At 37.1% G+C, this 21,451-nt stretch overlaps 1 protein-coding gene across 1 annotated transcript in view; it reads right to left on the bottom strand.

Moving 5' to 3' along the window:
- The window catches only part of USP35 (ubiquitin specific peptidase 35), a 68,901-nt gene extending 48,054 nt beyond the window's left edge, over nucleotides 1–20,847 (bottom strand). Inside the window, exons 1-6 of the mRNA XM_051987215.1 lie at nucleotides 20,333–20,847; nucleotides 15,264–15,346; nucleotides 14,317–14,443; nucleotides 6,747–6,857; nucleotides 5,389–6,109; nucleotides 2,006–2,141 (exon numbers count right to left, since the gene is read on the bottom strand). Coding sequence (XP_051843175.1) covers nucleotides 2,006–2,141; nucleotides 5,389–6,070 — 818 coding nt within the window. The 5' untranslated portion in view covers nucleotides 6,071–6,109; nucleotides 6,747–6,857; nucleotides 14,317–14,443; nucleotides 15,264–15,346; nucleotides 20,333–20,847. The remainder of the gene's footprint in view (nucleotides 1–2,005; nucleotides 2,142–5,388; nucleotides 6,110–6,746; nucleotides 6,858–14,316; nucleotides 14,444–15,263; nucleotides 15,347–20,332) is intronic.
- Nucleotides 20,848–21,451: the final 604 nt, after the last annotated feature.

The raw sequence follows: 21,451 nt of genomic DNA, 5'->3' as shown, positions 1-21,451 counted from the left end.
CAGTTTTCAAAAGAATTTCAAGTGAGCTGTGACCATAGTTTTTAAAATGATCCAAGTCACTGATCATAAGAGAAATGCAAATGAAAACAATTCTGAGGTTTTGCCTCACTTGGCAGATTATCAAAGAAAAAATGACCAACAGTCATATTAACGGGGGTAGGGTGGGTGATTATGGGAAGACTTTACTGTTAGTGGAGCTGTGAATTGGTCTAATCATTCTGGAAAATAATTTAGAAATGTTCAAGAAAAAGTGGCTGACTCAATACTCCCACCATAAAACCCACACCCCAAGGAGATCAAAAGGGAAAAAATAAAAGCCCCATGGACACCAAATTTTAAAAATATTGAACATTTCATAAATTTGTCTGTCATCATTTCTCAGGAATTATGTTTTCTTCCCTTTATTGTTCTAATTGTAATATATGTATTACGGCCATTATTTGATCTTTCTGTTCAGCTCATGAAAGAGGAAAAATACAGAGAACAGGATAAGGAGAGATTATTTCTTGTTCTTAATAGAAAACCGTCAGAAATAAATTTTAGGGCACATGGTCAGCAACAGAATAAAAGCTAAGTTTCAAGTATTAAGAAGCTGTGTAAGAATTACTAGTGAGAGGGAAAGTTAACAGATTTTCTTTAAAATAAGAGAAATTAAGGATTGACTGATAACTGAAGTTTAATGAGATAAGTATCATACTGTACCTTAATGGTTTTTTTTTTTAATTCAAATTCTACTGTAAATTGCATGTGTTTAACCTATAAAAGATTGTTTGCTGTCTGGGGAGGGGAGAAGGAGAAGAAGGGAAGGAGAAAATTTTTGGAACACAAAGTTTTGCAAAGGTGAATGACTATTTTCGTATGTATTTGAAAAAAAATTATAAAAAATTCTACTATACATATTTTCTCATTTTGAATATGTTATGCAAAGGTGAATCATCAGTGACTATCTATAATAAGCAAGTCATTTTGTAGAAAATCACAATATATAGTCTTTGATTCTTTTTAAAATTTTATTTATTTATTTTCCCCAACATGTAAAGATAGTTTTCAACATTCACTAATTAAAAGGTTTTGAGTTTCATATTTCTTTCTTTCTCCCCTCCCCAAGATAGCAAGCAGTCTGATACAGGTTCTAAAAATATGATCATTATAAACAGATTTCCAGATTAATCATGTTATAAAAGAAGATTGATTCAAGTTCTATTTCTATGCAAGAAGCTTGATCAGGAAGTAGGTATTCCTACTGGCAGCTTAGACAATTGTCTCAGGAAGGAATTACAAAAATCTTTAAGGGTGGAGTTTTTTTAGGCTTTAAACCCAAGCCTATGTGCTTGCAATGACAAATATCACAATCTCATTAACCTAAAGAAGGGAAGGCTCTAAAGAATAATTGAGATGGGGATGGAAAAGAGGGATCAGGAAAGGCCTAGTACTCTTGTCTAGAATCACAGAGCTTAGGAAACATCTAGTTTAATTCATATCCAAAAATAAATTTCTATACTATCCCCTGATGAATAGTCTTCTGCTTGAAGATCTTGAGAAATGATAGTCTCACTACTAAATGAAGCAGTCTATTCTATTTTAGGAGGGCTCTAGAGAAAGCAGGAGAAACCCAAACTTCATCAGAATCTACATAAATATGCACAGGCCTGTGAAAAATCCCATTATCATACACTGGCCTCATACTAGAGAGGTAAAATAGAAATATGAACCCCAAAAATGTTATTGCCAAATGATAACTTAAGGATCCACTGATATTGACTCATTTTACAGAAGGGGGAACTCAATTCTAGAGAGAAAAGGTGATTTGCCCAAAGTTATTCAATGAGTAAATGATAGAGCTGTGACTAGTACTGGGGTTCTCCTAAATGCAAGTAGCCCCAACTCTGATTCCTGTTTGTCCCCCCTGCTGTCCCCACCCCCAACCCCTACCAAAACTCGGAAAGCCCTCTCTGTAACCTGGGACTGATGAAGCAGCTCCCTCTTCCCTGCTGTTGTTTCCTACCTGCTGATAGCGGTCATCATCTGGGCATCTGAGATGCTGTCATCATTGGTGAGGTTCCTGATCACCCCATCCATAAGCTCCAGAGGCACATACTGGACAACGCTGGCCAGGGCATTGGAAGGAGGCTCCTGCTCCTCTGGAGAACAAGGTAGAAACCAGACCTTAATGTGGCTGGGGCCGAGACATCCACCCAGCCCCTGACCCCAGCCCGTCTCTGCTCCCCAATGACAGGAAAGAGGGAAGAAGGAATGTAAGTTCTTCCTCCCTGTCTTTGGATCCTTCTTCCCTAATTCAACAAATGCCTCCCAAGCAATACTTACTTACTTACCTCCTTGACTTACTAAATGCTTAGTTAATTGAATTAAAGGGTACCCGGCATCTACAGTAGCCTCCCTCTCCAAGTGGATCTAGGCTACAAACCCAACATCTCCCCATCTCCTCCCCACCAACTATGCTGAAGTCACACATACTGACAGGGCTTAATCAGAGTCGTAGAAAAGCAGAGTTTAAAGGTGAATGTGAGGGCTGGGAGGGACCTTAGAACACAGAATGTCAGAGCCGGGAGGGCCCTTAGAACCCAGGATGTCACAGCTAGGAGGGGCCCAGGGCATAGAATGTCAGCTGAAGGGAATATTTGTGGTCATCTAATCTAAGTTGATCGATGAAGCTCACACAGAACTGAACCATGAAGTGTACCACTTACTCATATACTAACATTTATCTTCCAGACCCTGGTGAACAGAGGATGTGGTTGGGGAATGGCTTGAAGATGTATGAAGGAGTTTAAGCAGGCCTTCCAGGGAGGGAACCAAAGAAAAGCTTTATCTGTCTCCAAATAATAAAAACAGTAATAGCTAGCATTTATATGATGCTTTAAGGTTTGCAAAAGCACTTTACATGGGTTATCTTATTTGGTCCACATGACCATCAAAAGAGATAGGTAGGTACTATTATTATCCCCATTTTACAGATGAGGAAACTAAGCTAGTAAAATGCTAAGGCAGAATTAAAACTCATTTTCCTGACTCTAAGTGCAGTATTCTACCTACCTACCACTCTGTTTTTGCAGAGAAAGCAAACCTCAGGTAGGTAGATGATGGAGAACTGGACTGTGGAAGTGATCTAGCATAAGGAAATGCTTTATGATGATGTGTTTCTCCAGTGAACACACACACACGCATTGCATGTACAGACACAGAAAGGGCTGCTATTTCTTGAAATCAAGACAGCAAATTTAGTATCTATATGTATACATATATATGTCTATTTGTATAGATTTACATTTTGCATATGTGTGCTGAATTTATATGTAGTATATGTTTATCTGTGTATTTGCCCTTTTTTCTCTGGTGATTATCATAATATTGACATATATTAAACAATAAAGATTGACATGACTTGAGTGGATTGTGTAACGTGTGTATGTATACACGTGGCATTTAATCTGCATGTGCTGCATGGGTATGTAGCTGTTATATCTACACTCTGCCTACACATGGGTCCCTCTAGGTCCATGTCACACTGGATGTACCATGAAGCAGACACTGACCAGGTAGCCATGGGGACAGGTCAGACCTTGAATCCTTTTTCATGAGCCTCCCACAATATAGGAGAGCTGAGGTCAGAAGCTTTACTGTCTGAATAATTTAACTGGGCTCTACCCTACTCTGTCAGGAATAAAACAATGAAGACCACTGCACTTTAAAGTTTATTAAGCATTCTTCCCTCACAATAAGCTGTGAGTCAGACAGAGAAAGGATTGTCATACAGGTCATTTTCCAAACATGTCACCTGCTCCCCACTCCTTCCCCAGAAGAAACTTAGATCCCATTCCTGGGCCCACCCTGAGTTTAGATGGGGATCTTTCGCCTTAATCCACACTTCTATATCACTTCCCGACTACCTCCAAACCATGTCTCCAGCATCCCTTCTCCTTTCAAGCTCTCTTTATGTGTTGTCTTGGCCCATTAGAATGTAAGCTCCTTGAGAGTAATGACTGTTTTTCTCTTTTACTTTTATTCCTAGTACTTAACACCATGTCTATCACATAGTAAAGGCTTATTAAATATCTCTCTGCCTGTCCCTCTATCATATTACTGGTGAGGAAACAGAGTTTGTAAAAGAACAGAGCCTTGCCTAGGATCATAAGCTAGTAGGTGGCAGAAATAGGATTTAACTGCCTGACATTCAAGTCATCATCCTTCTATTCTCCTGCCAGGACAACCTTTGGCTTCTGTGAGGTAGGAGCAGACACAGAATGAGGGGAGGATTCTATCTGAAAGAGTACTAGCCTGGTAATCAGTAAAAAAAAAACCCTCCCAGCAGCTTTGGAATTTTAATAAGGGACAATACTCATGAAGTACAAGCCCTTGTGTTTGGTGTTAGGGATAAAAAATGGTGTGGTCCTTGGTCTCCATAATTTTGTGGGCTAATAGGGAGAATGATACATCTATAAAATGTGGAGTGGGGGAATCAATAGAATAAATGAGAAGAAACTAAAGCTCAGAAAATAACCTGATTTGCTTTGGATCCATCCAATCAGAGGAGAGGTTATAAAGAATTTCATATTTTATATATGGCATTCACACACATATGTGTCTTTACATATATATGAGTACTCAATATATTTACCCATGTCTATGTGACTTTCAAGAGAAAGAACTTGATGAAGTAGCCTTGAATCAGAAAGGCCTGGATTCAAGTGTGACCCATACCAGCTCTGAATCCACGTCCTCAGTGCTCCAAAAAATCCTTACCTTCCTCAGGAGGCCTACTTTCCATCTTGTCAGGTTTATTTACATTAGACCATGAACTCCTTAAGGCAGAGACTGTTTTTGCCTTTCTTTGTATACTGTGCCTGATACACAGTGGGCATTTAGTTAAGTGCTTATTAACTGATTGATTACAGATATTTGCCAACATGCATTGATTGGTGGAAGGAGTTTGTACACTATAAATTCCCCACGCCAATGAAATAACCATTTTGGACTATTATTCTCTCACCAAGAATAATCTCAGACACTTGTGATGGCCCACAAAGCACATGGACTCCTTCATGCACATGTGTGGGGAAGTGTGAGCAGGGTTGCATTTGTCTACTTGTGAGTGACGGTATAAAAAGAGCCCAGACCCTAGTTAAGAGATGAGGATCCTAGTCCCAGGACAAGCAAGCTGTGAGAATTTGGGAAAAGAAGTTCTACACTTCCCTACATCTTAATTTCTATATCTATAAAATAACAAAATGGAAGGAAGTTAGACTAGAGAGGTCCTCTGTAGCTCTGACATTCTCGAGTATATATTTAATTGAGACACCTACCCACAAAGACATCTTCCTGTACCCACTGACCAGCCCCCTCCCCACAAATCCTCCCAGACCTTAGTACCTGTGGAGGAGATGATGGCAAACAGCTCTTTCAGGGATGGCAGGATGGATGAGGCTTGAGCCTTCCAAATTTTAGGCAAGAGCCCGCTCACTCGATTCACATGGTTCAAGAATTCCACAATGCCCTCATCCCCCTCTGCCAGACACTGGAACTGTCCAATGCAGCGGACCAGCTGCTGGCAGAAGAGCAGCCGATGTCTGCCATCTGGAATGCAGCGTGGGTACTGGCTCAGGAGGCGAGCCACCTTGGCACATTGCCTGGGGCTTGGCCGTTCGCACACCTTTCTCAGGACTTCCAGGCGGAGCAAGGCAAAGACACCTTCAGCTGGTGGTCCTTCAGGGATGAACTGCAGCCCCAACTGGACATAATCCAGCACATAGGGGCTAGGGTGGCCTGGGGTCCCGTAGCCCTCCTGCAGCAGAGTCAGGAGGAAATGGGCATTAAAGAACTCCACAAAGGCCTCTAGGTGGTATTGGCCATAGACCTCCAGGACCTCCTGTCCAATCTCCCTCTTGAACTTTGTGTCACCCACCAGGAAGAGCTTGGTGGACAGCTCCAGCATGGCCCAGCACTGTGCACTGTCCATGGGTTGCTTTGCTGCCTCGATCACTCGCCGTGCCAGCCCTTGCTTCACATTGATAGGATAGGTTGATAGCATCACAGCTTCCAGGATCTTGTCCATAGCTGCTCCTTGCCTGGGCTGCAGCAAGAGATTCCCCTTCTTCCAGTACCCCCCCACCCAAACATCAGAATCAGTCATCAACAGACCCCAAAAGAGCTAACTATGTGAGAGAAGTCCCTAAGTTTTTCACACTCTGGCCCAGAGATTCCACTACTGGACATGAACTCCAAGGAAGTTACAAACATGAAAAATCTCATATATACCAAAATATTAATAATGGAATTTTAGTGGTAGCAAAAGATTGAAAATAAAATGATTGCCCATCAATTGAGGAATAGTGGAACAAACTATGATATGTGAATATAGTGGGATATTACGATGCCAGAAAAAAAAGAATATTCATGAGAAATTCAGAGAAACGTGAGATTTGTAGGAACTGATTCAAAGCAAAGTAAGTAGAGCTGGGAGGATAATTTATACAAAATTACAATAATGTAAATGAAAGCAACACAAAACAGTAAATGAAATTAGATTAAATGCAGGGACTGTTAAACCCAGAGATCACTTGGAAGCAGTGGGGAAGGGGGGGAACTCCTGAATTTGGAGCACTAAACTTAAGAAACATAGAACCCGAGTTCAGATCTCAGATTTACCATGTGTTGCATTGGGTGTCTCCTTTCCCTTAACCACAGTCTACCTTACATCATGCTTTTTAAATAAACACATTGCATCCTACCTTTGCTTGTAAGCTTCTTGAGATCAGGAACTAAGTTGTTTCTATCTCTCTATCCATTCCCAATATGGTGCCTCAAAGCATTGAAAGGATGATGTTCTTCCCACGATAACTCTATGGGATGAGATATGGTCAAGGAAAGCAAAAAAACCTATTATATGTGGAGAAAACACAACTTCTCCAGTGTTTCCATTCTAAGGAGTCTGTACTGATGACTAATGCTGACATGGCTACGGCTCAAATTCTCGACTCCCTACCCATCCAAATCTTACCCATCCATTCAATCTACCTCCCCCATATAATATCACTGTCCATCAAAAGCTTTGAGTCTTCAATCAGATATGGGTCACTTGACTTTCCATAAGGCATATAGCTATAAACCATGGAGAGCAGGACCTTCTAGTGTTAAAGATATAAGGAATTATTTCTTAAAAAGTCATATTTTTCAAAGTCTCTCATTTACCTCCATCACAACCACAGATGTTACACCTAAATGGCTGCCTGTCTTGCCTAGGGTCAAGAATCTGGGCAAATTATTTATTTCTGCTTGTTACTTTACTCAGCTTTAAAATGAGGAAGGAAAGATAGATCTCTGCAGTTCCTGATAATTCTAAAATTCTATGTTCTAAGGTCCCTCCCAATTCTGATATTCTGTATTCTAAGGTATAACTGTATTCTATTCACTCCCTTTATTCTCACAGTCTATTTTTAAAGTCCCTTCCAATTCTGACATTCTATAACCCAAATTCTGGCATTTTATGTCCTAAGACTCCTTTCAACTCTGATGTTGCATAGTCCAAGGTCATTACCAGCTCTAACTTTTAATATTTTAATATTATTATTTTAAAATCTTTCTAGCTGTGCTGTCCCATGTTCCATGAATATAGAGTTAGCTAGGTGATATAATGGACAAAGCACTGGACTTGGTGTTAGAAGAACTCAAATCCAAACTAAAGCACTTACAGCTAGCTATCTAATCTTAGGTAAGTCACTTAATTTTTTTCTGCATCAAATATCTTCATCTGTAAAATGGAAAGACTTAATAGAACCTACCTCCTAGGGTTGTTGTGAGGATAAAATGAGAAAATATTTGTAAATCACTTTGCAAAGGCCTGGAGAGACTTCCATGAAATGATGCTAAGTAAAGTGAGTAGAACCAAAGGAACACTGTACACAGGAACAACAAGATTATGCAATGAGAAATTCAGAGAAATGTGAGAAGATTTGTAGGAACTGATTCAAAGCAAAGTAAGTAGAGCTGGGAGGATAATATATGCAAAATTACAATAATATAAATGAAAGCAACACAAAACAGTAAATGAAATCAGTGATGGACCTGGATCTTTTCAATAATGAGTTGATTCAAGCCAATTCCAATAGATATATGATGGAGAGAGCTATTTGCTTCTAGAGAGAGGATTATGGGGACTGAATGTGGATTACAACATAGTATTTTCATCTTTTTTGTTCTTGTTGCTTGCTTGGTTGTTTTTTTCTTTCTCATTTTTTCCCCTTTTCGATCTGATTTTTTTTTGTGCAGCAGGATGTGTGAAAATATGTTTAGAAGAATTGTACATGTTAAACTATATTGGATTTCTGTCCAGGGTGGGGGAAGTGGGGAGGGAAGGAGAAAAATTTGGAACACAAGGTTTTGCAAGGATGAATGTTGAAAACTATCTTTACTGTATTTTGAAAAATAAAAAAATTACTAATATAAAGCATTTTGCAAATCATAAAATGTTATATAAATGCTAGTTATTGTTATTAATTATGAATGTGCCTAATGGGGTTATTGAATCATGTGCCATTTCCTTCTTCAGTCCATTTTAAAGATGAAGGAAATGAGATAGAATTAAATAACTTACTGAGGGTCATACAACTAATAAGTGTCTGAGGATGGATTTGAACTCAGGTCTTTCCAGGCCCCCCTCTATATATACTGACTCATTTAGCTGCCCAGAATGATATATCATCTTTCATAAATAAGCTTCAGATGATACAATTAGAAAGGCTCAGAGAAGACTAGAAATCACTGAGTTTAAATAATGATAACTACTAATAATAACAGTTAATTTTTATAGTGCATTAAGGTTTGCAAAACACTATTGTTAATCAAATGACATATAACACATTATATATGTGTATGTGTTTAGTCATTTTCAATTGTGTCCAACTCTTCATGATTCCATTTCATGTTTTCTTGGCAAAGATACTGAAATAGTTTGCCATTTCCTTCTCTGGCTCATTTTACAGATGAGGAATCTGAGGCAAACAGGAGTAAGTGACTTATCCAAAAAGTCACTTAGATACCCAAATATCTAAGACCAAATTGAGTCCAGGACCAGTGCTGTATCTACTGCACCACCTTGTTGCCATATACATACATGGATACATTTATGTACATGTATATATATATATATATATATATATATATATATATATATATATATTTATGTGTGTATGTCATTATTGTCTTATTTTACAGATAGATTGGGACATACTTACGTGACTTTTCCAGAGTCATACATTTAGTGTTTGAGGCAGAATCTTATTCCAAGTCTAATATTCATTATTACTCTTCCTTCTCCTATTATTATTGTTCTTGTTATAAGCATCAAGGCATAATGGATAGAGAGTTGTCAGTCAGTCAGTGAACATGTATTAAGCACCTATTATGTGCCAGGCACTGTACTAAGTGATGGATACACAAAAAGAGGTAAAAGAGCTAATCTTAGAGTCCTACTTCTCTCACTTATATAGGCCATGTGACTCTGGTCAGGCACTATGGAGAATAGGTTAACTCTATTCCATATCCATCCAAGGCACTTCTCAAAAGTATAGGTTATAAACAAGGTACCCATCTTCATTGACAGAATTTTCTTACAAGTCATGGAAAATACCGGTGTGGGATATATGAAAAAACCTTGTTATGAATGCTTTTTTAAATAATGGCTTTTTGCTTTCAAAATATATGCAAAGATAGTTATCAACATTCACCCTTGCAAAAGGGTTCCAAATTTTTCTCCCTCCCTTCCCCCATCCCTGCCCCTAGACAGCATGTACTCCAATATATATTAAACGTGTGCAATTCTCCTATATATATTTCCACATTTATGCATGTTTTTAAAGTTTTATAACAATTCTCTGATAAAGGTATTTTAGATGTAATCCTGATTTTACAGATGAGGAAACTGAGGCTCAGAGAACTTATGTGACTTTCCCATGATCATACAATTAATATGAGTCAGAGATAGTATTTGAACCAAGAACTTCCTGAATCCAAGTCATATATCAGAGATTTTTGAGCTGAAAGAGACTTTAGAGGTCTAATCTAAGCCTCTCATTGTTTAGTTTTTTGGTGGTGGTGGTGGTGGTGGTGGTGGTGGTTCTTTTTAATTCTGAATTTAAATACCAAATGAGATCAGCATTTTCATGTGGAAAGTAGAACAGGAGATTGAACAAGTAGCAAAGAATCCACACTACTGACAGCTTAATTCTATCTCCAAGTATTTAGTAAATTCTCCATGTTATTTTCAAAGTTGTTCAGTTTGTCTGGGTTTCCTACTGACCTTTCTTTTTTTCTCTTCCACATATTTTTAAAAATTCTTTCTTGATCTTCTTTTTTTACTTTTTTATTTTTTATTAGCATTTTGGTAACTATGGTAAACCTTCCTATAATCCTTTAGTCCCATATTAAAATGAAAGAAAAAAACCAATAATATCCTTTTAGCAAATATACATATAGTAAAGCAAAATAAACCTCCATGTTGGCCATGCCTGAAATCATGTCATGTTGAATTCATCCTTATTGTGAGGAATTGATAAAATACTTTATTACTGGTCCTTTGAAATTCACAATCAGTCATGTCATTGATCAGCACCCTTAAGTATTTCTTTAGTTGATTTTCTTTATAATGTTATTGCATAAATTGTTCTCTAGGGTCTATTCACAACAATGCATCAGTCCATAACAAGTTCTTCCAGGTTTCTCTGAAGCTGACCTTTTTGTCATTTTTTTATGCACAATAATATTCTGTAACATTAGTAAACAATAACTTGTTCAGCCATTCCCCAAGAAATGATCATCCATGTTTTCTAGTTCTTTTCCCCACTACAAAAATAGCTACTAGAAATGTTTTGGTATTTATGAGTCTTTTTCCTCTTTCTTTGATTTCAATATAAGTATTATAATCTGCATTTAACAGAGATTCAGAGAAATGAATGGCTTTCTAGGAGATATCTGGCTAATACAGTAGATAGAATATTTAGAAAAACACAGCAGCCAGGACTCAATAAAATCCAGCTATTCTGACTACGTGTCCTAATGATTGTGTGGTATCTAACAAGTAAAAAGGGCTACTTTAATTGATGTCAGATTCCTTCCTCTGTGGAGGAAGTTAGAAGAGTTGACTTTTTTTGACCAAGTCTCCCTATTTCACCTAGGTTGGAAATAGAGCAGCCATCCATGGGCCTGACCCCACTGCTAAGTGGTACATAAACTCTGATCTGTTCCATTTCCAAGCTGGGTGGTTCACCTTTCCGTGGGCAACCTGATGGCCTTGCCCAGTCCCAAGGACTCACAGTAACAGTGCCAGACTTGAGTCAGATGCCCAGTAAGCTTTTTGCCCACTGTTGCTCAGAACCCCAAGCTCCCATCATCCACTGGTCTCAGCATCCCCAGTAGTAGGGGTTATAGATAGGAATTACCAGATCTGGCCATTAAGTTGGATAGAGAAACAAATTGGATTGGTGAGCCTCTGAGATGTCTTCAAACTTTAAAATTTTATGATTCTTATTTTGTTAGAGGAATCAAAATACTGGCTTTGCACTGAGAGCAGTCTTAATTCAAATAATTAATTAAGTCTTGATTCAAATAATTAGTTGTTGTGTGACTCCAGAGAATTCTCTGAACCTTAGATTTTGCAACAGTAAAATGAGGTTAATAATGTTAGCTCTAGCTGCCTGATGGTTATTGTAAGTGCTTTAGAAACCTGAAAAGTGATATAAAAATCATTAATTATACCATTCTTTCTCCCATGTTGCATCGGGGAGACCTACTTCAGAGGTTAGGATTATTTTAACATGCTTTCAGCTGAATTCTATAAAAAATAAAAAGTAAAAAATAAATCCTTATGGTCATTTAAAAGTTTCAGAGTCAAATGGCGATCCCTACCTATGTCCATTATTCTGGCTGACATATCTTCAATACAATAAGAATACAGTCATACACAAGTGATTCACAGATCACCTTGAAGAATTTCTCAGATCCAATCACCAACTGTATGCCTACAACCATCCTAATGTTAGCTGGAACATTGGTTACAAACAAAATCTTCTTTGTATAATATAGTAAGGGGGATAAGATCATTGCAAATATTTGATAGGTTGTCATATGAAAGAGGAATTAGTTTTATTCTGCTTGGCCTCAAAGGGCAGAATCAAGAGCAATGGGACAGATGGCTGAGTCATCTGAAGGCAGATTTCAGCTCAAAAGAACAAAAAAATATTTTAGCTTTAGACATGAGAATAAAGGTTTCCAATGATGGAATGGGCAGGAGTGCTTCCCTGAGGTAGGGAGCTCTCCAGCACTGGAGGTCCTGAAACAAAGGAAGATGGGCCATTTGCAAGGCTGTTAGAATGTCCATTGGATTGAGATTTTAAGAGGAGACCTCTAATATTTCTTTCAAACCTGAGATTCTACAATCGTGGGATATCCTTCAATACTTCATTTGTGTTTCACAACAGCTCTTGTGAGTGGGGAAGGGATAGAAATTATTAGCAAATTTGACTCATAAGGAAACTGAACTATACACAGAGAAATAATGGGATTACTCCAAGCCACAGAGAAAGTCAAATATGGTTCTGGGTCCAGAATCCAGGTCTTCTAACCTCTCATCCAAGGCTTGGTCTATTACATCAGCTGCTCCAATCTATTCCCCAAAGTATGAATTACAGTACACAGACTGATCTCCAAGCATTCCAGAAGGACTGATTATATCTCTAGAACAAAAGGAGACAGCCTACTGATATTGGCACTGACCCTAGAAAATGTTCTTTCCCAAGCTAACCTCTAGACAGTTATACCTGGATCTACATTCTGCATGGACTTCACTTTTTAAGCATCAAAACTACTCAGCTCTTGGAGATATCTGTTTCACTCAAGAGGCATGGAGCACAGTGATCTTTATAATAATAATTCACAGAAAGATTGTGTCAAATAATGAATAAAGAACTAATCTCTCAAATATTGAGGCTATGGGACCACAGACAAATAACTAATTATCTTTATAGCACCCCCTAGATAACTCATTAAGACTATAAGTTGTGGAATGGGCATCAATCTGCTTTAATAAAAGAAGTTTCCTTAATGGAAGATTTTTCTATCTACAAAATTCACAGTCTCCCTAAAACCTTCAAACCTCCATCCTTCTTTAAGCCCCATCTGGAAGGTTCCTATTTCCATTAACTATTACTGCTAATTAAATACAAAGTTTGGTAACTAAGACTGCATAGTTGATCACATCCTCTAAATTTCACTGCTCTAATAATAATAATAACCATTATTATTATTATTTACATAGCACTTTAAAGATTTTCAGGGCCTTTTATGGGCACTATTATTATTCTCCTTTTACAGTTGAAGAAACTGGGGTAGACAAAAGTTAAGCGATTGACTCAGGGTAAGAAAACTACTAAGTGTCTAAGGCTAGATCTGAACTTTTGAGTTTTCTGACTGAAAGTCCAGTGTGTTATCCATTGTGCTGAAATGGACAAATAGCCCTCTTTTCCGCCTCGGGCCAGCAGGACAAAGTTTGCTCAGCTAGATTGGGGAACTTCTTTTGCATTTCAAAAGGCCGGCTCAACAATGACCTTAAGGGTATCTGTTCCGGGAGGGTGGTACTCGGGCCGTACAAGGGCGGTATTCACGATCTATCTATGTTAAAATATCTGCCCAGGTGCGGTTGGTAAAACCCCCATCCTCCTGTTGTAAAATGTGAATCACAGATTAAAAGGTAACAAGCCGAACAGAAATGCTTATAAGGCTGTCTTTAGTTCTGTAAGGTACGGAATTCAAACAGAATTCCATCCCGAGCTCGGTACCAAATAAATTCTAAAGTTTCCTCATTGCGGCTGTTTTGAATTTTATTGGCTGGGCTATTTCAGTGCTAGTAGCTGCCTCTGGAGCCACACCCTCTTCCTTCTTCTCCAGTTATAGTTCTGAACTGTTCCAATCTTCTTACTTTTCAATTAAAGATGCTAAGATCCAGTGAAGGAAATAGCCTGCTGCCTGGTCTCATGGGGCAGTGGTTAGTAGCAGAGAGGTCATTCCAACCAGCTCCTCTAATTCCAACTGCAGGGTTATTTCCCCTGAACAATCTATGTTTCTCCAGCAGCAAAGAACCCAGGCTTATTGATTGAATAGAGATATTTTTATCTCTATTCTCAAGGTTGAGGAGAAAATAGTTGAAATCCATACCCAACATCCTCAAACACATTCCTGAAGATCACAAAACATAATCTAGAAAGCTTTTCCTCCCTCCTCCAACCCCATCACTTTCTATAACCTACTCACCTGCTGCTTCTGTCACTCATGAAGAAAAAGAATCTGTCCAAAATGAAACAGTCTTATTTATTAAGCAGTGAGCTCCCTGCCACTGTACATGTTCAAGAAGAGGTGAAATGACCCCCATCAGGAGTTCCTATATTGGAAAGATATTTTGATTAAATCATTGAATATGGGGTTTTAAAGGATCATAGGACTTACCAAGTCTAATCACATCATTTTACATATAGAGAAACCAAGGTCCACCCTAGAGTAAAGGGGTTTCCCCAGATTGAAATACAAGAAAAGAGAACCAACACTCTAATTCAAGCCTTCTGCCTCCAAATCTGATGCCCCCTCCACTATACCATATAATCCCATGACTTTAATATAGTAATAATAACAACTGTTCACATTTTTAGAGGTCCTTAAGGTTTTCAAAGTGCTTTCTTTATACACACTCTTTGAAGTAGAAGGTGTAAAACTACTCTGATGTTCTACAAGTCAAAAATTCTATGGTTTGAGGACACAGGAAGTAGCTTTCCACTCCATATAAAAGAAGCAGGCTTCAGTAGTTAGAGCTGTGCAACAAGAGGAGCCTGTCTCATGTAGTAGTGAGCCTCTGATCACTGAAGGAGTTCAAATAAAGGAATTCACTAAGGAGAGTCCCTTCATGCAGTAAGTAATGAGTGGTTCATGCTTCAAGTAATGGTTGGTCCAAATTCTGGCAAAAGAACTGCCAGCTCCAGACATACTGAAGGGAATATAGTGGGGTTTCAGTGAAACTAGGTTTCCTACAAGTCTCTAGTTCTAAGCCCTTCAAACAAACTGAACTACACAGACTCAAATTCATGGAACTAGTTCAGAAGAATAATACTGATATTAACAAAGATAATGAACACTCTCTACATTAAAAAAAAATAGAAAATTCTTAAATTTTAACACTTTAAATTATAAAAAGCAGTTCCTTCATCTACCTGTATGATGCTCTTCCGAATGTGAAACATAACAGAATAATAGAAGAATATCCATTTGTCCCAGAATTGTTTTTATCTAAACTCTAAGGAAAAAAAAGATGAAAAGAGTTAGTTAACAACAACAATAAATAACAGTAGTTGACATTAGTAGGTTGCTTTGTAAATTGTTTTACATATAATGTCTCCTTCAGAGAACTTCAATAGTTCTGGTAGTTCAGATTACAGGTATTCTTTTCCTATTTTACATGACAAAAGTAAGATAAAGGTTTAATGATGATTTGCTTATAGACACAAAATATTATAAGTAGGATTTAATTCCGGTCTTTTGTCTCAAGAGTTCTTAACTTTTTGAGTACCATCAACACTCTCTCACCCTCATTCCAGTCTGGTGAAACTATGGATCCCTTGCCAGAATAATGTATTTTGATGTATAATATATAGTACTCAAACTTGCAAAGGAAATCAATTATTCTTAAATATGATTTTCAAAATATTTTTAAATGCTTCATGGATCCCAGGTTAAGTACCTATCCCATTGATCAAAACTTCTTAAACTATGAGTTGTATCCCATATACGATTACATAATGAATGTGAGGTCAAGAAAAAAATATGGCAACAATAAAAGGTGTCAAATATTCCACTAAGATTTAATTCTTTATGTAAAAATAAACAAGCAAAGGCAGGTAGGTGGTACAGTGGATAGAGCACCAGCCCTGAAGTCAGGAAGACCCAAGTTCATATTTGACTTCAGACACTTAACACTTCCTAGCTGTGTGACCCTGGGCAAGTCACTTAACTCCTGTTGCTTCAGCAAAATAAATAAATAAATAATAAAAAGAAAAAGAAATAAACAGGCATATCCATCTTATTAATATGCAAATTTGCTTTTGTCTTTAGTAAATGGTAAAATTATGTGTATACCAAAGAATTATTTTGAAATAAATTTCTTTATGATTTATTATCAGTAAATGTTTGATTTGTATACTTTTTCTATATACCTATATACCTGATATCACATAAAAATTTCTCCAATGAAAAGGGGTCATGAGCAGAAAAAGTTTAAGAATAGTAGATATTGGGTAGATAGCCTTCCCTTACTTAATCAGTGCTTTTCACCTGCTATCTAACCTAAAGCTAAGAATTGGCTAAGTGACATAAGAAATAATTCATTTTGGATCCCTATTATATTCCAATCAGTATTAATCAATTTGACAGATTTGACAGAATTTCATTTTGAATAATCAATTTGGTAATGAAATAATCAATTTGACAGAACTTAAAGTTCTGTATATATGGCTCCAGAGCTGTGAACTACAGATTCTAAGTTCACTTGTTTAACTAAAGGCCCTTCCTTCTTGTCATGGTGACCAAACTCAGAGTGACGGAGATGACATCTATGTGGAAAGTTCCCCAAAATATTTTGTACCTCCAACCAATCACTTATCCAATTAGACCCTTTAATAAAGTGCCATTGACTCAGAATTCTGTCTCAATCTATTTTATTATAGGTGGTACAGTTTTAATCCTTACAATCACTGAAATGAGGCTTTGAGTGCTTGGTACTCCAGGATGCCAACATATAGAGTAGATATTTAGAATCCAACTCAAGAAATCACATACACTCTTGTGCAATAACCAGTTCAATCATCATGTCAGGGAACTTCCTTTGAAAGAAAACCATTACTTAATGATGAAAAACTCTATCCCCATCAAGAGAAAGAACTGATAAAGTGTTTTTTAACTTTATTTTTTTCACGTTTTGTGGGTTTGGAGAGGAGGTGTGTATCTTTTCTAATATGGGAAATTTTGCGTGATTTCATATGTATAACCTATATGAAATCTTAAGAATGGAAAATGGGAGGGAGAGAATATGCAACTCAAATTTTAAAAAATGAATGTTAAAAATGTTTTACCTGTAATTATAAAAAAGAAAAAATATTAATGAAAGTAACTATTTTTAAAACTATTTTTTAAAATATAAATTATTATAATGATAAATATAATATCTGATTTAAGGAAAGAATTTGTCATTTTAATAACATGGATGAGGAGGTTGAGGGTTTAACCAGAAAGAACATCTGACAGTGGATCTATGCCAGATTCAAAGTATGGATAGGAAATAAAAGAACTAAATTAATTCATCCAACATTTATGAAGCTTTGTATTATTTATGTATGCAGCTGTTGAGAAGAAATAAAAATAAGCAAAAATCCAGCCCCTGCTAGTTCATGTAATTATAGGAGCATTATGAGGAGTCCTCATAATACTAAACAGAAGGAGAGAAGGGACAATTTGTTTTTTGCCATTCTTTGTATACTCAGGGATTAGCACAACCTCTGTCACACAATAGGTATTTTAAAATACTAATTGATTTTACTAGAGTTAAGATCAGATTGAGTTGAAAAATCAGATTTTTGTTAGAAGTGAGAAGTAAAAGAAGGAGGGAGGGGAGATCATTCCTGAAGGGAGCTAAAACATAAACCAAAGACAAGTATAAACAGAAGTAAAAATATCAGCTATGGAAGTGAAAGCAAAATATCTTCATGAGGAGAAGCTTCTTGGTAGTTATGGTAATAACAGAGGGCTAAGAGGTAGGTATTAAATAAGACATTAGAAGGCAAATCTGATATGTCCATTTTAATAATCTCCTCATGCTGAAATCAAATAGGATTCCAGGATCAAGAGCTAGGAGCATCTTAAGGCCCACTAATCCACTCCTCTAGAGCAACTAGGTGGAGAGCACTGGGCTTGGAATCAGGAAGATTCATCATTCTGATTTCAAATACAGCCTCAGATACATACTAGCTGTGTGACCCTGGGTAAGTCACTTCACTCTGTTTACCTCAGTTTCTGTCAAATGAGCTGGAAAAGGAAATAGGCAAACCAGTGATACTTATCTTTGCCAAGAAAACTCTACATGGAGTCACAAAGACTAGGACAAAACTGAGAAACTGTAAATAATAACAAATCTGTCCCACTTATTTGGCAGATAAATAAACTAGGGCACAGGGAGAATAAGTGACTTGTCCTTAGTTTACACAGGTAATCCAGACCCATAGCACAAGCAGAATGTGAACTCAAGTTCTCTCATTCCAAAGCCAGTAATCTTTCATGCTTGTTTGCTTACTACTAGTCTTGACTAGACTAGACTAGACTTGAGGCTAGTCACCTAATAATATTTCTTCATCTCTAAAATGAAGAATTTGGTTTCAATTTTCCAATCAAGGATCCTATGAGCCTTTTTAGAAATTATAGGGGGTATTATAACTAATAATGGAATCTAATCATTGGCATCAGAGACATAGGTGGGATGCAGTAGGAAAAGTGATACAGTAGATCTTAGAAGTTATGTGTTCAAATCTTGGCTCTATCACATAATTCAAACTGGATGCCCCACTGCCACCTAAAACTCAACATAACCAAATAGAACTCATTATCTCTTCTTCCCCCGGCCTCCAAACCTCTCCCCTTTTCTATTACTGTCAAGAACTCTACTATCCTCCCAGTTAGTTATTATTCAATCATGTCTGACTCTTTGTGACTCCACTTGGAATTTTCTTGGCAAAGATACAGGAGTGGTTTGCCATTTCCTCCTTTAGCTCATTTGACAAATGAAGAAACTGAGGCAAATGGGAATTACATAGCTAGCTAGTGTCTCAGGCTGGATTTGAACTCAGGGAGCTGAGTGTTCCTGACTCCAAACTCAGGGCTCTAGCCACTGTGCCACCTGGCTGCTTTTTCTCCTAGTTATCCAAGCCATTAATTAATTGTGGTATCATTCTCAACTCCTCACTCTCACTCATCCTGTCCAATTTATGGTGAAATTTTATTATTTCTATCTTCACTTCCTATTCATTGCTTTTTCTCTGCTCATACACCTAAACCTTAGTTCTGGCCCTCATCCACCTCTCTACCTTCTTTAGACCCCAGCTTCTTAAACTGTGGCTCATAACCTCATATGAGGTCACATAACTAATGTGAAAGTCATGAAATTATGATTTATTATCAATAGATGTCTGATTTGTATACCTGTTTTATATAGCTAGGGTGACCTAAAAATTTCTCAGAAGAAAAGGATTCACTAGTTTGAGAAGTCCTACTGCAGATTACTGACATCTACATGAGCTTCCTGACTCAAGACTTTCCCCATTTTAATTCACTCTCCATCAGCTGCCAATGTGACTCTTATAAACAATGTATATAAGGGATTAAATCTTCCTTTACTGTAGAACAGTGACTTTATCACCTCCACCACCATCCCTGTTTAATGAACTCCAATGGCTCCCCATTATCTCCAGGATCAAACATGAAGCCCTCATCTTGGTAAAGAAAATTCTTCAATAGGGACAGTTAGATAAGTGGATAGAGAGCTGGCACTGGAGTCAAGAGGACCTGAGTTCAAATAGGCCTCAAACACTTAATACTTACTAACTGATTGCTGAAGAAGGAAATAAAAAGGAAAAAGAAAGTTCTTCATAATCTGGCCTTTCCACACCCTATATAATCCAACTATGCTAGCCTAGTGGCAATCACTAAAACATGACAATCTTCTACCTCAGTGCTTTTGCACTGGTTGTACTCTCCTGAAATGCTGTGTCCACTCACTTCTGCTTTGTAGTTTCCTTGACTTCCTTCAAAATTCAGCTCAAATTTTACTTTCTGTCCCGGGTTATTTATACCTTCTGAATTCAATTCTCCCTGTGCAACAAGAAAACTGTTCAGTTCTGCACACATATGTTGTATCTAGTATATACTGTAACCCATTCAACATGTAAAGGACTGCTTGCCATCTGGGGGAAGGGGTGGAGGGAGGGAGGGGAAAAATTGGAACAGAAGTGAATGCAAGGGATAATGCTGTAAAAATTACCCTGGCATGCGTTCTATCAATAAAAAGTTATTTAAAAAAAAAAGTAAATGCAGATCTGATGCCCACTCCCTCCCCACCACTCTCCAGAAAGGTTAAGCCCATGCCCACTTTAATACCAAGTCAGGTGAAGCTGGAGGTGGGCCAACCGTGTGTTGGGAATGAGAAATGGCAGATGGACAGCATGAACAGAATGCCATTTACCTGTAAGATGTTAAGAGATGAAAGGAAAGTCTCCTGCGTGTGGGATAAGACTTCTAAGAAAGATTCATGAGAAAATATGGATAATTGTTCAAGATGAGAAAGTATGAGTGGGGTCAGGTACTGTAGAACTGGAGGGAATATTCACAGCAATGAAATCACAGGTCCATTCATGTAGAGAATATTCCTCTTCTTAGACGCTGAAATTGTAGTTTTCATCCCCCCACTTTATGACTTGGAAGTGACTGCAGTAGAAGAAATGGATGATGGGGTTTGTGTTAGCTTACTTACTACAAGTAAAGAGTCAGAGAGCTCTCAAAATGGAGACAAATGTTAACTGGCTTGCGATCTAATGGTGGATTATTTTGCTTTTCTTTTGTTTTTTTGCTATTGCTTTTTTTTTTGTCTTATGTTAATACATAATATTAAAACAAACAAAAGCTCTGAGTACCACTTTGGAAATGTCCTATACTATAAACTGAACTTAATGAGGAATTTGTATTTAGCATTTTTAAAAAACATAGTTGTTTATTTCTGTTTGTTCTTGACCAATACTTTGTTTAAAATCAAGTTCCCAACATTATTTAATCAAAAAAAAAAAAAAGAAAAAAAGAAAAATTTGATAGAAGGAAAAAAGAAATTTACATGATTATTTTATCATATATTTAGAAAGAACAGCAAGTTGCATGTAATAGATTTGAAGTTTCATGTGCAATTATCTTTTAAAAATATTTTCAAATTTTTGAATATTTAAGCATTAAATAAATTTTAAATTTTTTTAATGAAATATTTAAAAATATTATGCAAACAAACAAAAACAAAAACAAAAAAGGGGGGCAGTTAGATGGGTCAGTAGATAGAGTACCAGTTCTGGAATCAGGAGGACCTAATTTCAAATTTGACATCAGACATTTAACACTTTCTAGCTGTGTGACTCTAGGCAAACCACTTAACCCCAATTACCTCATCAAAACAAACAGACAAACAAACAAGCAAACAAAAAACTATATTGTGCTATGAAAGTGATTCCATAAATCAAAAATAAAATAAAATATAAAAAATTTAAAAAAAAATTTTACTTTCTGCAGGAGGCCTTTCCCATTTTCCCTAGTAGCTAATAGT

Source organism: Antechinus flavipes, chromosome 3, assembly GCF_016432865.1.
Source record: "Antechinus flavipes isolate AdamAnt ecotype Samford, QLD, Australia chromosome 3, AdamAnt_v2, whole genome shotgun sequence".
Classification (NCBI taxonomy): domain Eukaryota; kingdom Metazoa; phylum Chordata; class Mammalia; order Dasyuromorphia; family Dasyuridae; genus Antechinus; species Antechinus flavipes.
The sequence above is the reverse complement of the archived record's forward strand: the minus strand, read 5'-3'. Positions and strand labels throughout refer to the sequence as shown.